At 44.1% G+C, this 17,787-nt stretch overlaps 1 protein-coding gene across 2 annotated transcripts in view; it reads left to right on the forward strand.

Annotated features, from left to right (window-relative positions):
- wwc1 (WW and C2 domain containing 1) overlaps window positions 1-16,881 on the forward strand; it is a 133,055-nt gene extending 116,174 nt beyond the window's left edge. Inside the window, exons 16-22 of one of the 2 annotated variants that reach the window (XM_084320934.1) lie at window positions 379-443; window positions 4,527-4,725; window positions 5,545-5,709; window positions 7,399-7,491; window positions 13,143-13,373; window positions 16,015-16,133; window positions 16,727-16,881. In XM_084320934.1, coding sequence (XP_084177060.1) covers window positions 379-443; window positions 4,527-4,725; window positions 5,545-5,709; window positions 7,399-7,491; window positions 13,143-13,373; window positions 16,015-16,133; window positions 16,727-16,793 — 939 coding nt within the window. In that variant the 3' untranslated portion in view covers window positions 16,794-16,881. The remainder of the gene's footprint in view (window positions 1-378; window positions 444-4,526; window positions 4,726-5,544; window positions 5,710-7,398; window positions 7,492-13,142; window positions 13,374-16,014; window positions 16,134-16,726) is intronic. The other variant, XM_084320935.1, reaches the window with a different exon arrangement.
- Window positions 16,882-17,787: the final 906 nt, after the last annotated feature.

The following is a 17,787-nucleotide window of genomic DNA, read 5'->3' on the forward strand; positions in this document are numbered from 1 at the left end:
GTTGTCATAAAAACTTGTGCTTCAAAATGTTTGGTTTATACTGTCTTCCTTGGAGTCTAACAAGCCAACTGCCTGTCAGTCAAAGCAGGTTGGTTTACAACTTCGCCAAAACCGAACGGGAAACATGAATGCGATATAATAAACCCAATGGACTTTTCAAGGGTTTCTCTGGGTAGAATGAAAGATTTTGAGGCGGTGTGAAACGCATGCACGCAAGGTCAGCGGAAGGAGGCGGTAGGAGTGAAGGGACTTGAGGCCAAGAGGCTTTCGCTCCAGTTGAAAATATTCAACAACAACTAACTTTTATACCAGAAATCATAACCCCCCGAATGAACTCTTGAATGTTATTCATGTTGTGTGTCTGTGTGTGTGTTTCAGACGCGTGTTCCCAACACTGACAGTGCAGCAGGGAGTTTAGAAGGAGCACCAGAGGAGGACGAGTGGTGAGTGGTTCACGCCGACACCTTCATCTGTCCTTCATCTTTATTCCCATCCTCCTCTGCTCTTTCTTCATCCCACCGTTTCTCCCTTCCTCTCATCTTTGTTGGTTTGTTTTGTCTCTTCTCCTTGGTTCCCGCCTCCTTGCCTTCTTCTCTCACCCCCTCATCGTTTCTCTCCCTCGTCTATCCTCTTTTATCCTCCTTATCTCCTTCTCCTCGTGTCTTTTCTTCTTTATTCGGTTCTATTCTCCCCCCCATTCTTTTCTCCTCTTCAATGTTATCTCCTCCTTTTCTCCTCTATTTGCTTATTCTCTTAGGGCTTGTGTCCATAGCGGACGTTTTATGAGTTGTCAGCTCCTTCCTGTCATTCATTTCTATGCTACAGGCGCGACAGGCCTCGCGTTTACGAGCTCTCGGCGGCAGCGTTTTTGGGCAGAGCGCTCCCAGCGCATAAAGTTGAAACTAGTTCAACTTTTGGAAAGGAGCGCGCTCATCAAGGTAATCAACATCGAGGAAGGGGCGGAGCCGCGGCAGTCGCGAGACCCAGGAAAACGATCTGAGCTTTTTTTCCCTTTTTTTCAAAGCGGTCCGCCTTGAAAAAAACGTCCGCTATGGACACAAGCCCTTACTCTCTCGTATTTTTCCCACCCCTTTCTCCCCTACTCCCCTTTTCTCCACACACACACACACACACACACACACACACACACACACACACACACACACACACACACACACACACACACACACACGCAAACGCACACACACACACACACACACACACACACGCACACACACACACACACACACACACACACACACACACACACACACACACACACACACACACACACACACACACACGGCCTGCAGCCAATAGGGGGAGATCCTGTGTCAAAACCAGGAATCCTACCTGGCGGGTTCAAACAGACAATGACACTGCTTGAATTTCGGATACACCCCCCCTCCCTCCGCCACCCTCCCTCCCCCCAACCCTCAGCTGAGTAACTGCTACCCCTCTGTCCCTCTAGAGTTGCACCAATACTTGCGTCTGTACTATCTGGACCAGCGCCAATGCAGTTCCTAAGTACTACTTGCGTCTGTAGTACCTGGACCGGTGCCAATCCAGTTCCTACAATAAGTACTACTTGCATCTGTGTTATCTGGATCATCCCCAGCCCAGTTCCTAAGTACTACTCGTACTTGGACTGGCTGCCCTGATACAGATCCATTAATGCTCTTTAGTGCATAAAATCCAAACCTTTCAGGCGATGAGGAAAGATGCCTGTGATTCTGCGATTCTCTTCGAGGGAAACAAAATTGTGCCACCTGTGCCAAGTTGAATTTTATATTTATATAATATATGTTTAATATTATATAATTAATGATTATGATGTAAAAAAAATTAAATAAAAAAAACATTAAACAATCGATCCACTGATGGCACCTTTCTCAGTGCACATTTTGTGTGCCATTTGCTGGGTGCGTTGAACCAAAACTATGAACTTTAAAATGTTAAAGTTAAAACATCTAATTTGAAGGAGGCTTCAGTCAAAACATCTTATGTTTTTTATTCCATTGTGTCATCATGATATATATACCATATGTCACTAGATGTCTTTGGACTTTGGAAGTGCAGACCTTTTCATCTCGCCTCCAACGCTAGTGGTCATGAAGGACTGCAACCTGAGAAGTATTCTGTTCCAGTGCTCAAATAAGCCGATCCACAACTTGGTGGCACTCGTACCGTTCTGGGGAATTGGTATCGGTGCACCTGTATCTCCCTCCCTCCCCCTCTCCTCCTCTCCCTCCATGCCGTGGGAGTAATCGGGTGTCCGGACGGAGGTCGTTCTGAACGAGCCCTAACTGCCACCTCTGTCCCCGGCTCCTCTTTCACGGGCAGACGCGTGGAGAACTGGATGATATTTAGCCATCACCCTCCCCCGACGCTTCTGTCCTCTCAGAAAAGAATAGTTTTTCATCTTTATATATCCAGGGAAAGATTGACAGAGCACACATGCTCTTTTTCAGCCTTGCCCTGCTTCAAAGACCGTACATGTCCCATGAACGCTGAGGAACTCCCCAGTACAATCACAAAGGCATTCCTTACAGTCTATCCCTGGAATGTTCAGCGACGCTTCCTGCAGGGCGGGTTGTGTCTGAATGGGAGCAGGATCGATATCCTGGGAACTTTGTGCCGCCCATTTCCCACCTGGAGACCCAGTGACGGCTCAGGGAAGCTACTACCACAGGGACGAGCACGGGGTTCTCCAGTGAATATCGACACCTTTAAACAGTTAAGAGAAGTTGCTTTGGGAAGATGACAGATGATAATGTTTATCACGAAGATGCACAGAGTCAGTCTCCTACTTCTGTTGCTGCGTTGGTTGATTTATTTGAAGAGAGCCAGTGTTATGTGTTTTCTGGAGTGTTATCATCATTAATCATCACGCGCCACCCTTTATCGGCTATGGCTATCGTTTCCTCCCTGTTTTGCCAGCTCGCTACATTCACAAAACCTTCAAAACAAACTCTTTTCGATTTAATGAAAAGGGGAAAGAAACAACACCTGTTGTACGGAAATGGAAGAAGCTGAATCACTCCAAAATATAGAATGCTAAAAAAAAAAGAGGAGGAAAAAAAAGCCATGGCATGGTGTAAATAAACGCAACACATAAATATTCTTGAATGTTGCTGCATGCCATGAGGGACATGAGGGACATTAACGTGTGTTGTCGGGCCTTACAAATAAATTTGATTTGATTTGATTTAGTAGTAATAATAATAATAATTCATTTATTTTGTATAGCGCTTTTCAAAGACCCAAAGTCGCTGACAATAGGCAAAAAAGAAACAAAGAAAACAAAGAAACATAGAACCACAGGGAAACGGAGAACAAATAAGAATACACAGGAACATAAAACCACGAGTAACGGATAACAAATACGGGAGTGAGTAGGGGAGACAGTCGGGAAGAGAGTAAGGGAAAACCAAGGGGGGTGGGGGGGGGGGGGGCAGGAGAGGAGAGAACGTAGGGCAGGGGAAAATGGTGGTGGGTTGGAGGAGGGTGGTTATGGGTAAGGAAGTTGAATGCTAGGGAGAGCAGGTCGGTTTTGAGTCTGGATTTGAAGATGGAGAGTGAGGGAGAGTCTCGGTCTGAGGGTGGGAGTTCCAGAGTCGGGGTGCAGCTCTTGAGAATGCCTGGTCGCCAAAACTTTTGAGTTTTGAGTAGTCAAAAATCACTAGCGGATGCCTGAAAAGTTTATCCCAGTAATATACCAGGAACTATTTGTAAAAGGTCTTCACAGTCTTCTACCAGTGGATCAGCCATGGGTTCAATGCCGCTCCTCACGAAGAAGATACACCTCAAGATGGCCATTGAGGGAGTAAAGTAGCGAGTGAGTGAGTGAATGAGTGAGTGAGTGAGTTCCTGTGTGCTTCACATCTAAAAAAGTAAAGGTACAAGATGAGGGACATCACACTGCATCTCCTCTGTCTTCCCTTGTACACGTTTCACTTTCACTTCCTCCGCTCTCTCTCTCTCCCATTGAATCCGGGAAACACATTTGTGTGTATATGCAGGCTATATAATGCATTATTAGCAGGCATTTCAGGTCTAAATGGGTTAAAGCAACATTGTGGGAAATGTGCCGACCGTCTTCTTCAGAGTCAGACAGGAAGATAGATACCAGTTTCCTCCCTGTGCGTTCAGTAGGAAGCTATCCGGCTGCAAGCTAGCCTAGCTTAGCACAAATGAATGGAAGCAGATACGGACCACTAGTATAGCTGTTGGGCAAAAACAGGCTCTCCCGGAGTTTTAAGCTATGCGAGTGGTCCGTATCTGCTTCCAATTGTTTGTGCTATGCTTGGCTAGCTTGCAGCCAGATAGCTTTCTACTGAACGCACAGAGAGGAAATTGGTATCTATCTTCTTGTCTGACACTGGAGAAGATGGTAAGCACTTTGCCCATAATGTTGGCTTGTTCCTTTTACTCTCAATCCCTTCCTTCTTCACCACAGCCGAGTAATGTGTCTCATCTTTTTTCCCCCCCCTCTCTCTGTCTCTGTCTCTCTCTCTCTCTTCCAGGCATGAAGAGGAACTAGAGGCAGACATGTTTGATGACGAAGAAGCAAACGGCGGGGAGGGGGAGGGGCCTCTCGAGGAGGAGGAGTTTTATCCCGACAGCAGCCAATGGGAGGTAGAGGAGGAAGACGAGGCAGAGGAGGAAGAGAAGCTGAAGAAGGAGGCAACCAAACCCAGTCAGACAGGAGCCATTGTAGAGAGGGTACGTGAATGCTACCACCACCTAAGACCCAACCGACAGATGAATCCACCATTGATCTATTGCACCTTTGATCATGTTAAAAATGAGATAACTGCGATGTGGCGATTAAGGAAATACACTTGCGGACCTGGGTCCAGTATAAATGGTGATGACCTGGGACCCGGGGCTTGGTGTAAATTTGGGGTCAGTGATAAATAGATGTTATGTAAGGGATAATGTATAGCTACGAGCCGAGGTCATTGTCGCAAAATAATTGACCGACACAGAGTTTAGAACACCGAGGCGCAGCCGAGGTGTTTTAAACGTCAGTGAAGGTCAATTATTTTGCGACAATGACCGAGTATAGGCTATACATTATCCCGCTTATTACATGGCTAACTTGCAGACGCAGTTGTTCTGTGGCTCTGTCAGCCCAAATAAAGTGATTATTATTATCGGCAGCCGGCAGGTCTGTGGTCTGATTGCATGACTGAGTGCAGCTGTGCATATGCTGAGCAGCACTGATACAGTGTTGTAGTGGGCTTGATTGGTCCAGCTGCGCACAGCGGTCATTATTGTTCGGCAGAGGTCCGTTATCGAGTAATATCGGACCTCTGACGAGCGCTGTTGACCAATCACAAGCAAGCATTTCGGCGAATGTGAAAACGCCATGTAATAATGAGTCTTAACAACCTGAAGCTGACCCTAGATCAGTACGCACACTCCTGAGAGGTGTTTGTGAATACGGACCACTGTGTTTCCCTTTATTCAGGTGAACAAGGAGGAAGCTGACCCTAGATCAGTGCCTGAGAGGTGTTTGTTTGTGCTTCCTTCACTCAGGTGAACAAGGAGACCAGCATGGGCGGTCTGCGGCACCACTGCGCCGTGGTTCGGCCCAAAGAGCGACGGCCGGACGTCCCGCAGCAGAACCCCTTCATCAGGGGGAACACCATCATCCGCTCCAAGACCTTCTCCCCCGGACCCCAGAGCCAGTACATCTGCCGGGTCAGGACACGCACACACACGCACACACACGCACACACACACACACACACACACACACACACAGTCACGCACACACACACACACACACGCATACATACTAAACACACGCATACATACTAAACACATGATTACATACTGTAGTACATGCTTATATATATACACACACACACATAGGGGTGGGGGAAAAAATCGATACGTAGTAGTATCGCGATACTTTGCGTGGCGATACTGTATCGATACAGGGACGCCAAGTATCGATATTTAATTATTCATTTTTTTTTTTTTTTTTTTTTTTTTTGTATAATGAAGTTGCATTGTTCATTTCAATACCTGTAATAGTACAGTAGTCCACACACGCACACAGACACACACATGTGCATTCAGTTAAGTTGGAATATGACTGTAATACAAACAGTTCAGTTTCAGGTACATGCAACACAGATTACAGTGTTTACACCATGTTCTGCAATAAAAAATTATTGAAGTGAGGTGAACAGACTGAACTTTATTTTATTAGATAAAACATGTTGACAACGTTTTACTTTGCAGTTGAAAAAGGTAATAAGTGAAATTAAAAAAATGTATATCGCAATATTAGTATCGCAATACTATCGTATCGTGACGCAAGTATCGCGATAGTATCGTATCGTGAGGTCTCTGGCGATTTCCCACCCCTACACACACACACACACACACACACACACAGTACTTGTTTTTAAAAGTACCGGTAGTTGTTTTTTAAGTAAAAGAGTAGCACACCAAAGAAGTTCTCAAGTGCTTGGTTACTTTCTAACAAAAATATGTATGTTGTACATGCTCTCTAAAACATGTAATTTCAAACTTGACTGGGTACACGTTTTGGATTAGAATGAGAATTAGAATATCTTTATTTGCCAAGTCCATTTTGCATATACCAGGAATTTATCCTCTGCGTTTAACCCATCCTAACTATGTAGGAGTGGACCAGTGTGTCATTTGCAAATATTCTGATGGGTCATTATTATCAGCCCAAGGTCAGTGTTAGTTATAATAATAATAATAATAATACTAAACTTTATTTGTATAGCACCTTTCATACAACTGTAATACTGTAAAACCCAACACTCCTTACCTCAGAAAATACATTAAAATAGACATTAACAACAATAAAAAGGTTATAAGTGACTATGTTTTACTGTAAACTACAGTAAAGACGGTTATCTTATACTCACTAATCTTGTAGCAGAAAACTAAAAAAGTTGTCAAGTATAGACGGTTTCAACATGACAACATAAACATTCTAAATAGACCCAAATAAAACAAATGTGTTACTTACTCATATCAATAGCTGACTGGTCCGAGCTGTTCTAGGCAACTCCACTAAAACCGTCTACAAGTAGACTCATTCGCTCACTCCAACCTTTATTTAAATCTCAACAGGATTGTTGAGGTTGCTCTCATTCACAGTAACAAAATGTAAATGAACATGACAAAACACAAGCTAAAAAAAACGAATTGGTTAAAACAATTACACACTGAAGCGAGGTGGTTTGTGATCACGAGTGTATCATTTTCTTGGTGTGTTAAAGATCGTTCTGTGCGTTTGGAAATACATTTTCTTATTTGTTTTTAAACATACTAAAACGCAATTACAGTAACTAGAGTAATTGTAATTAGATACTAATACTTTGCCGTGTTCTATCTCCTCAGATCAACCGCAGCGACAGTGACAGCTCCACCCTCTCCAAGAAGTCTCCGTTTGTCAGGAACGCCTCAGAGAGGCGCAGCATGCGCATGAAGAAGGTAGGAAGACCAGAACGTCTCCTGCACACCTTTTCTGTCTCCTCTCTGTCAGCAGTCATTTACGCAGCGTACTGCACCGATCGTGTTATTGATAAAGGACTACTACTGTAGTACTGCTTGTTTTACTGCTTTTACTACAGAAACTACAATTAATGCTACTACTACTGCTACTACTGCCGCTGCTACTACTACTACTACTGCTACTGCTACTACTACTACTACTACTACTACTACTACTACTACTACTACTACTACTACTGCTACTACTACTACTACTACTACTACTACTACTACTACTGCTACTGCTACCACTATTTCCTCTTTTGCTACTAGGCTACTACAGCTACGACCGACTAAAACTTTCTTCTAGAACTTTCTTCTGTAGCAGACTTCCTCTGCTACAACTGCTACTACTACTACTACTAAAACCATGTATTTGACCAGGTTGGAGTATGGACACCATATTGTGGCCACCTTATCGTAGTGAGTCATAAGCCACTGACACTCTGCTGCTGCTGCTCTGGCTTCTCAGTTAACAGTCTGTTTCCATCTGTGGTCCTGCTCTGTGTCTCTGGCCTGTTGTGTTCTTGACAGTCTAAGGACCCGGCCGTGTGTATGCTTTCTACAACGCAGTTCGGTGATTTGCGAATCTGATTGGCCACTGACGTTTCTGGTCATGTGACATGTGCGCCCAATCGTGGGACCGCAAGTGTCTACACTGGTTAAGCTTAGGCGCTCTTTCGAAGTTGGTTAAGGTTAGAGTTTGTCTTAGAGCATGGCGATAGAACGCCTGCCCTTCTTTCGACGGTTAAGCTTAGGTTAGTTGTAACGTTAGTTTAGGTTCGTGTTAACGTTAGATAATGTACAAAATAAACGTTTTCCGCTGCTATAAACGTCGCACTTTTATTTTGACAACCCCAGAAAAGGAAGTCATTATATATACTTTACCATCCTGATCTGTGTTAGCTCCGGTTAGCTCAGAGCGTCCGGTATATCAATCAGAGCAAATATACTCGGAACAATTTTTTTGCCCAACCACTCCTCTCTGAGCGCAGCCAGTGATTTCAACGTGACGCCGTGTTTGTTTACATTCTCATTTATTCAAAGGCTCCGAACCGATTGAAGTCTATGGATACCATGACTTGAAATCCTCTTACCTTGACGATTAAAAGCCTCCCCAATTTAGAAAACAGTAATCCAATGGCTGGTATATTGTTATACCGGACGCTCTGAGCTAACCGGAGCTAACACAGATCAGGATGGTAAAGTATATATAATGACTTCCTTTCTGGGGTTGTCAAAATAAAAGTGCGACGTTTATAGCAGTGGGAAAACGTTTATTTTGTACATTATCTAACGTTAACACAAACCTAAACTAACGTTACAACTAACCTAAGCTTTTTTTTTTTTTTTAACTTTGACCAGTCAGCTGGTTCTTTTAGCGTTTATCGCTTTTTCATCGCATTCATACTTGGTCAAGTTCGACCGACAGAAGCAGGCTGAAAGGGTTCAGATGGGGGGGAAGACACTCTGGGAAAGGCACGGCTGCCGTCCGGGATTCGAACGCGCTCAGCCCCAGATCCGTGACGAGCACGGTTGTCCACGGCGCTGAAATAGCACTCGCGGTACGTGGTGAGCTACTGGAGCTCCCCTCAACTAACCTAAGCTTAACCGTCGAAAGAAGGGCAGGCGTTCTATCGCCATGCTCTAAGACAAACTCTAACCTTAACCAACTTCGAAAGAGCGCCTAAGCTTAACCAGTGTAGACACATGCGGTCCCACGATTGGGCGTACATGTCACATGACCAGAAATGACCTGGCCAATCAGATTCGCAAATCGCCGAACTGCGTTGTAGAAAGCATACACACGGCCGGGTCCTTAGACTGTCAAGAACACAACAGGCCAGAGACACAGAGCAGGACCACAGATGGAAACAGTCTGCATACAAGCGACCCGGCCACACTGTCAGTCTATGTTTGTTTTTCATTATTTTTCCACGAGGAGCGTCCGCTTGCTACATAGCGCCAATTATGAATCTGTCTCGGCCAGAGTTGTATCTGTTTTGACTTTTGACAGACAGAAAAGTTTGGATGAAGTTTTGGATCTTTTGGAACTGATGGATACGTAGCAAAGCTGTGGTTTCTGCAAACACACTATTCAATTACATTAGCTAGGTTCTAATTAAAAACAAACTCAACCGTCAGCGATACCTTCCATCTGTTTTCTTTTTGGATCGGTGTGCCCAACCTCATAGTGCAGTCTAAACTCCACCGTTTGCTGACGACATTAGTTTTTCTCTAAAAGAGAGAGCAGAGGAGGTGGAGGGAAAATAGAAGCAAAAGGCAAAGGAATAAAAACATAACAGAGGTGAGAGAGAGAGCGAGAGAGAGAGAGAGAGAGAAAGGGAAAGAAAGACAATGAGAGGGATAAATGAAAAGGAGAGAGAAAATAAAAACAAGAGGGAGAGAGAGAAAGGGAAGGGGCGGCAGAAAATGTATGAAATAATGAAATTATGGTAGAGAAAGAGGGAGGGATAGAGCGAGAGGGAGGGGTAGAGAGAGGGAGGGATAGAGAGGGAGGGAGGGATAGAGAGAAGGAATGATAGAGAGAGAAGGAGGGATAGAGAGAGGGAGGGATAAAGAGAGTGGGAAGGATAGAGAGAGAGGGAAGAATAGAGAGAGAGGGAGTGATATTATATATAGAGAGAGAGACAGAGAGAGGCGGAGGGATAGAGAGAGAAACAGAGAGGAAGGAGAAAGCGAGTGAGATGGGAGGTAATTTCCATTTTTCGGTGCCACAAGCTGTGTGACGTACAGCTCTCAGTGAAAGTGACCGTTAATATTTCATGTCTTGCTGAATCATTAATGCATCTTGACATTTGCCCGCCTCCATTACTGTGATGACAGGCACTGAACCTAACTTGTATGTCCCTGCTGGGCCACCGTAGGGAGGAGGGAGGGAGACTGGTGGTGGAATACTCACTTATGGTCCAGTGTTTACACTTTCTTCTTTGTTCTGCCCCAACTGTGGTGTTAAGAAGCAACAGTCCCTCTGTGGGTCCTGGTGGGGGGTCTGGGGTAGGCTGAGGTGATAAGAAGGGGGTCTGGGGTAGGCTGAAGGGGGTCTGGGGTAGGCTGAGGTGATAAGAAGGGGGTCTGTTTTTTTTTTTATCAAATGAAACAGAAATAGAATAACTGACAATGTTTATATATATATATATATATATATATATATATATATATATATATAAAGGCAATAATATCAGGTAAAGTGCTAAATAAGTGATAAAAAAAAGAAAAACAGAACCCTCCCAACACCCACCTCCCATGACACAGGAGTGAATGAATGAATGAATGAATGAAAACTTTATTTAACAGATTGCAGAATGGGTACAATACAGTACGGCTCAATACATACAATTGTTAAGGGGATGCAGACCAGAGAAAGACGTTTGTCTTGTTTCCATCAGGGTCCCCCATTTTCAATTCATATAGGAGGGACCCACACACACGTGCGCACAGCACACACACATACATACACATAGTATACACACACAGAGCTTCACTTTTAATATATTTTTTTATGAGGTGGGTTACTTACTGTTATAGTACACACACACACACACACACACACACACACACACACACACACACACACACACACACACACACACACACACACACACACACACACACACACTGGTATTACTATACTTGCGACGATATTCCAATGACTAATACATTAACCTCACCAAGGCATTTGTCTGACACTCTCAAAGTACTTCAGAAGGATCCATTCTGCAATCTGTTAATAAAAGTTTTCAATCAATCAATCATCAATCAGCTAGTGTTTCATGGGCTGAATCTAGGCAACCAGCACAAGCTCATGTCTCAGTACAAGAGCTCGCCATCTAGTGGGCAAAGCTGCTTCCTACACGAGCAGCATGTTACTGCTTACAGGGGAGGGTGGACCGCACCGGGTGACACCTTCAGAGGCGGTGACACCAAAATGAAGTCTATACATTCTTAGTAGCATAGTTTTGTTCTAACGTGGTTTTCTTGCCAGTTGTATTACTGTGAAGAGAAGTGCTTTGTCATTTGAATGCATGACACGCTACCCCCTCTTTTGAATGTTTTTTTTGTTGTTATATGTATTTATATTGTTATGAACATGTTATATTGTTATACACTTTGTTGTACGTCTCTCTGGATAACAGTGTCTGCCAAATGCCTTTGCATGAAAAAATAAATGATACATAAGAAAAACATCTTGAGTCACATCTGTGTTTTCCTTTAAAACTATACAGTAAGTAGTTGGACAATGTAGCATTTGGGTGGAATAAACCTCTAAAACTAGGGTCCTAGAAATGCAGTAAAAATGCATCCATCTAATTCACTAGGTGGCACTAAGGTCCTAGAAATGCAGTCCTGGAACTGCAGGGTCCTAGAAATGCCGTCAAACGGTTAACACTTTGATCGCCATGGTTAAATTCATAATTTACCATCCCTAGCCAGCTCTATTTGTCTATGGAGAAGTTCCCCTTCTTTGCAGGGCTATAACTTTTTAAATTCTATTGCTAAATTGACATTATTATGGCCCATTCAATGTCCTATATGTATTGTTCAGGGTGTATCAATGTTATATTTTTTCATTCACATATTCATACTAAAATACGGTCTAAAGTATAAGTATGTTTTTATCGTTTTCTGCAGCTTTCTTCAGAACTTGATTTATAGCCCCAAATGCACTATATTGATGATCAAATACAGTTTGGTAGCGATCGGTGCCAGATGAAAAATTTCAACTGGAGGTACTTCTAGAAGTTACTACGTATCATCTGATATTGACTGGATGAGCGGGGGGTCGTTTATAATTCCGTGGGCAACGTTATATCATTCGTCTAGTGTGGGTCATATGGTCATCAGAGCAGGGAGTAGACAGTTTTCGATTATGGGATGTTGATATAGATGAACCATTTCCAGGTTGTATAATACTATATACGTCCAAATAACGTTGTTTATTGAGTTAGGGCGAGCGATTGATTATCCAGTGTGTTGAGATGGAGTCCGGCTACCGATCGCGAGTGCCCGGACGAAATATGGATGAGCACTTCCTGTTTGGCGCGCCCCTCCCTCTCTGCCGATCGGCCACCAGATGGCGCTCTTGAACCGTTAGACAGTTGAGTGGAGCTCACCAGTACATCTCATGTCTCCGGAGGAGAAATATGATTTCGATCACAGATTTTTGAATTATTGATATCAAAGACGAGTTACGGCGTCTTCGGCAGAATGAGCATGGCGAGGAATGACGTCTAAACACGTCATCGGCGATTAAAGTGTTAATATAAAAACGGTTCTTTCTGCGTTTTCAGTCCGAAAAACGACATATTTTTCACAGTCATTGAGAGAATGTAAACATGGAGGTGCAGGACATTATCAACAGTAGTATCTCATAGGTTTATAGCATGTACCCTATTTATCTATTTATCTCTTTTTCTCACACACACACGCTTGCAGCCAGTTCTAGACGGGCTCCCTTTGACATCTCTGATGCTCTGTGTCTGTACACATTGAATAATGTTCTCTCTTCTTCCTCCTCCTCCTCCCTCTCTCCTCTTCCTCCTTCCCCTCTCCTCCTCCTCCTCCCCCAGCCTCCGGTTCCAGTGAAAGGCCTGGATGGTCTCCTGCGGACCTCCCTGGACCTGGAGCTGGACCTGCAGGTGTCCAGGACGTGGCAGGCCCGTCTCTCTCAGGAGCTGCGGGTGTTGCGTGAGCTGAAGGAGCAGCTGGAGAGGGCGAGGCAGCAGGGCCAGAGGGAGCTCCCCGCCTGGGTGCAGGAGGACGAACGCTTCCGCCTCCTCCTCAGGCAGGCGGAGAAGCAGGTCAGGAGAGGCATATTCTATACCCTTACAGCTCGCCAGTGCGTATCTGGGCCGCGGAACATGTCAAATACAGTTTCCAGACATGCTCACGACACAAAGCCTACTTGATTGTTGTGATATCATAAGTGTACGGTCTGGTGAGAAAGATGGTGTAAAGATCCACTATACTGTAGATCCATCTCACTTCCACTGTCATCTTCTTCTGACGAATGTTCATCAAATGAGCTGTCATGGAAAACGGCCATCTAATTATCCGCAGCAGTTTTATCAAATAAAACATAAGATAAGATGGGCCGGCCGGGTAGCGCAGCGGACTAAGCGGCTGTCTACCACCACAGAGACAGTGGGATCGAATCCAGCTGTGGTGCTTCCGGGTTGGCCGACCGTCCTTAGAGGGTGGGAAACCCGGCGAGGGTGGGTCCTGGTCGTTGTAAACAGCGACTCCTACAGTTCGGTCGGGGCGCCTGCACAGCAAGGGAAGGATCTAGGAGAGGTAGTGTGACCTTCCACACAAAAGCGGAAAAAGAAGGGGGGGAAAAGATAATTCACAAAAGATAAGATAAGATATTCCTTTATTGATCCCCTTGGGGGAAATTCAGCCATCATAGCAGCATGGGGGAGGGGGAGGGGAGGTACAGCTATGGGCATGGCAATAGTAGAAAGACATAAATTATAGGCAATAACATGAGAAGAATAAACAGTGTAAACAATATAATGAACTAAAAAAAACAAGTAAATGGTGTAATCAAAGGTGCAGTAATTAACTCTTTATGCGCCATACCCGAGTATAGTCGGGTTATCTCACCAACCGTTGAGCGCCAGAAACCTGAGTATACTCAGGTTTTGATCCTTTGATATTTTCCTTTGATCCCCGTTCTATACGGTCAGCCGGAGCCCTTTAGGTGTCTCTGATTCATCTGCCTACATTGGAATTGCAATGATCAATCGAATCTCACCAGGTGGCAGTATCGCCCACCTTTTGAACTCTGATAGTCTAGTTCAGACAGTGTCTGTCCTGATCCCTTTCTGTCCTGACTCGCTCTGAGGGGGAGGAGCTCTTGCAGAGCAATCGCTAGGAGATCTTCTCGCCTCAAAACCTATAGTTTCCCGTATACACAAATAATTACATATAAACGAGTAATCGCGATCGCCGATGGGATCATTGGAATTATTCTTTTTGGAGTACCTTCTGGCTAAGGTAAGGTATATTCTATGCCTATTTTACCAAACCTGAAACATGTTTCTGTAACGATCTTTTTGTAACAATCGCATTTTCGGGGTAAGACTACCCTTCCCCCTCCCCTTGATGATTTTGTGAAGGCACATATGTAGATGGTATATACCTTTGATTTGGGAGTATTTGGGGTTTCAGGCGATCAACCAGGACGATTTGGGCTTATTGCATATAACGCGTCATGGATCTATGTAAAAATACTGGATTATTTTGGAAAAGGGGCAATGTTTAGCATGTAGCGTGTAACAAACTACAGTGTGTAGAAATGAACTAATTAGTCAGTAATGGACTATGAACAATGCCTGTCAAATGAGCCATACTATTGGCTCCATAGCTATAATACAGAACACACGATGGGTCTGCAAACATCGCTAAAATGGTCAATAACGCTGGCGTCAGGCGGTAGAGATGGGGAAAGTCAGTGGCAGTCAGAGTTAATTACAATAAATATATGTTACAATAAATATAGGCAATAAAAGATTTGAATCTGAATATACTATGAGTAGGAGTAAAAGTAAACAGTATGCACAGGTGTTTTAACTGCAGATGGAGCTATAGGAGTGGATGTTAAAAACATCGGGTGAGTTTTCTTGACCGTCTTTCTCGCCAGACTATATAACATTACAATCAAGGAGGTGTGTTTGGTGTGTGAGTGCATGTTAAGTTGCAGCAAATAATGAGCAAACTCGTTAAGTACACAGGGAATTTGTATGGCGTTTTCTCTGCGGCCTAGACGCTGTTGTTTAATTTAAATTAATAAAGGCGATCTAAACACTCGTGGTGTATACACTGGATTGCTTTTATGCTGGATTGCTTTTACGATATATAGTGTTCCTGCTCTGGCTGGTCGCCCAGGACCATTAGCACCGCTGTACGCAGGGGGATTCCCCTAAAAACGAGCCATCTCACGTATAAACCCCACCCCTACCTTAACGTTACCTTGACCTCATTGGACCTTAAAGGGGAACTATGCCCATTTTAAGAAGCCATACATGTTATTCCTATGGCCTAAGACTGCTAAAACTCAAATTTGCGATGTCATCAAGTTTAGAGCTCCAGACTTTATACATGATGACATCACACACGTTTGAGTCTTACTTCTCTGGTTTCTGGCTTTGAGAGAGAGAGAGAGAAAGCAGCTCAACTATTGATGGAACTCTCCCAGGCCATGGGGATATAACAGATTGGAATTCTTCATTTGGGTGAAGTTCCCCTTTAACCTCCCATTGGATGCATGAAACCAGTGGTGGGAATTACGGCTCTTCGGCGGGAACCGGATCTTTTGGTTCCGTTCTTTTCCAAGAGCCGTTCAAAATAGCGACTCAAGTTTTGAATGAATCCCGTGGACACAGGACGCTCTCTAACTCTTACTTCCTGTTGTACGTCAACCTCCTCCTCCCCTTTTAGACCCGCGAGGAGCAGCTTCAGGAGCAGCGAGTGGACAAGATGATGAGGGCCGCCGCGAAGGACGTCCACAAGATCCGAGGACAGAGCCGCAAGGAGGTGCCGGAGATCCAGTCCTTCAGGTAGGAGGCGAGAGTGAGAGAGAAAGAGAGAGAGAGAGACATCTATTTGGGTCAAATAAAGGCTAAATAAAATAAAATAAATAAAACATCAGAGATTCTTGGTTTGAAGTACATGGATTTAGGACAACTACTTTAAAGGAACACGTCGACGTTATGGGAAATGCAGTTACCGTCTTCTCCAGAGTCAGAAAACAAGATAGATACCAATTTCCTCTCGGTGCCTTCAGTAGGAAGCTATCCAGCCGCAAACTAGCCTAGCTTAGCACAAATTAATGGAAACAGATACGGACCAGCTTAGCCTAGCTGTTGGCCAAAAACACCTCTAGTGGTCCCAGCTAGCTAGGCTGCATGTTAGCCTAGCTTTGAACAATAGTCTAGCCTAAGTGTTGGCCAATGAACAACTCACCCGGAGTTTAAGCTAGGTTAACCGGTACTGTCCGCTTCCATTCATTGTGCTAAGCTAGGCTGACCGATGAACCGGTCTTCTTGTCTGACTCTGGGGAAGACGGTAAGCACATTCCCCATAATGTCGTCGCGTTTCTCTTAACACCTAACATGTGACCTAATGATCCGCGCTCACGTTGTGATTTCAGAGAGAAGATGGCATTCTTCACGCGAGTGAAGACCAGCATCCCTGACCTGCCTGCCGACGATGTGTAGGAGGAGAGCATTTTTTCAAAGTATTCCAGAGTCTTAACTGCTGTTTCCACGGAAATGAAGCAAACGCTCTGTGGTGTTATATGAAGAATTAACGAATAATAAATGTATGTAAAGTAGGAAGAAAAAAAAAGTCTAAATTCGAAAGAAACACTTTTTTTTTCTCAGCATTGCTAATCTGTATAGTTTTTATTTTATTAGTAATAGTGACTAGAACATTATTTTATTTTATTTTGTTCCTTCTCCACTCTTTGTAGCATTATTTTACTGTTACTAATAAGTGGATGTCGGTAGCTACAATTTAGATGTTTTTCCCCCCGTAAATCATCATTCCAGCACACGCACGCACACGTGGGGGCACACACACACGTGTATGAACACATACCTTCTCCTGCACACACGTGAGCACAAGCACAAACTTGTGTGTGCGCGCACACACACTCATACACACCAGCGCTTTTTACCTGAAGCAATATGATGTTCTGTCCCGAGACCACATAGGACAAACACTCTTTGTAACTACAATGTTATGATCTTCTGTCCTGAGACCACATAGGACAATCAATCTCTGTAACTACGATATTATGATCTTTTGTCCCGAGACCACCTAGGACAAACACTCTCTGTAACTACAATATTATGTGAATGAATGTGGATCCAATAGGTACTTTTAATAACTGTCAATGCTAGCACTAAGTTCTTTTAATCGCTTTTAATGTGACAGTAGGCTACAGGGCGATATGTTCAAATACTGTACATCAAGGGGGAATGGCAAACACATGACATTTCCCTTTACATTTCCCATTCAATCTGTAGTTACCTAGGTCACTCAAATCACCCTCTGAAATCGACAGTATATGCCCTACGTATAAATATTAGCAGGAAGAATGTTCACACGGTAACCGCCTTCTAATGCGGCATTACCTGCTCTCAGTGCAGCGCACACATTACCTGCTCTCAGTGCAGCGCACGCATTACCTGCTCTCAGTGCAGCGCA

Source organism: Notolepis coatsorum (genome assembly GCF_963971535.1).
Source record: "Notolepis coatsorum genome assembly, chromosome: 8".
In the NCBI taxonomy this organism is placed as follows: domain Eukaryota; kingdom Metazoa; phylum Chordata; class Actinopteri; order Aulopiformes; family Paralepididae; genus Notolepis; species Notolepis coatsorum.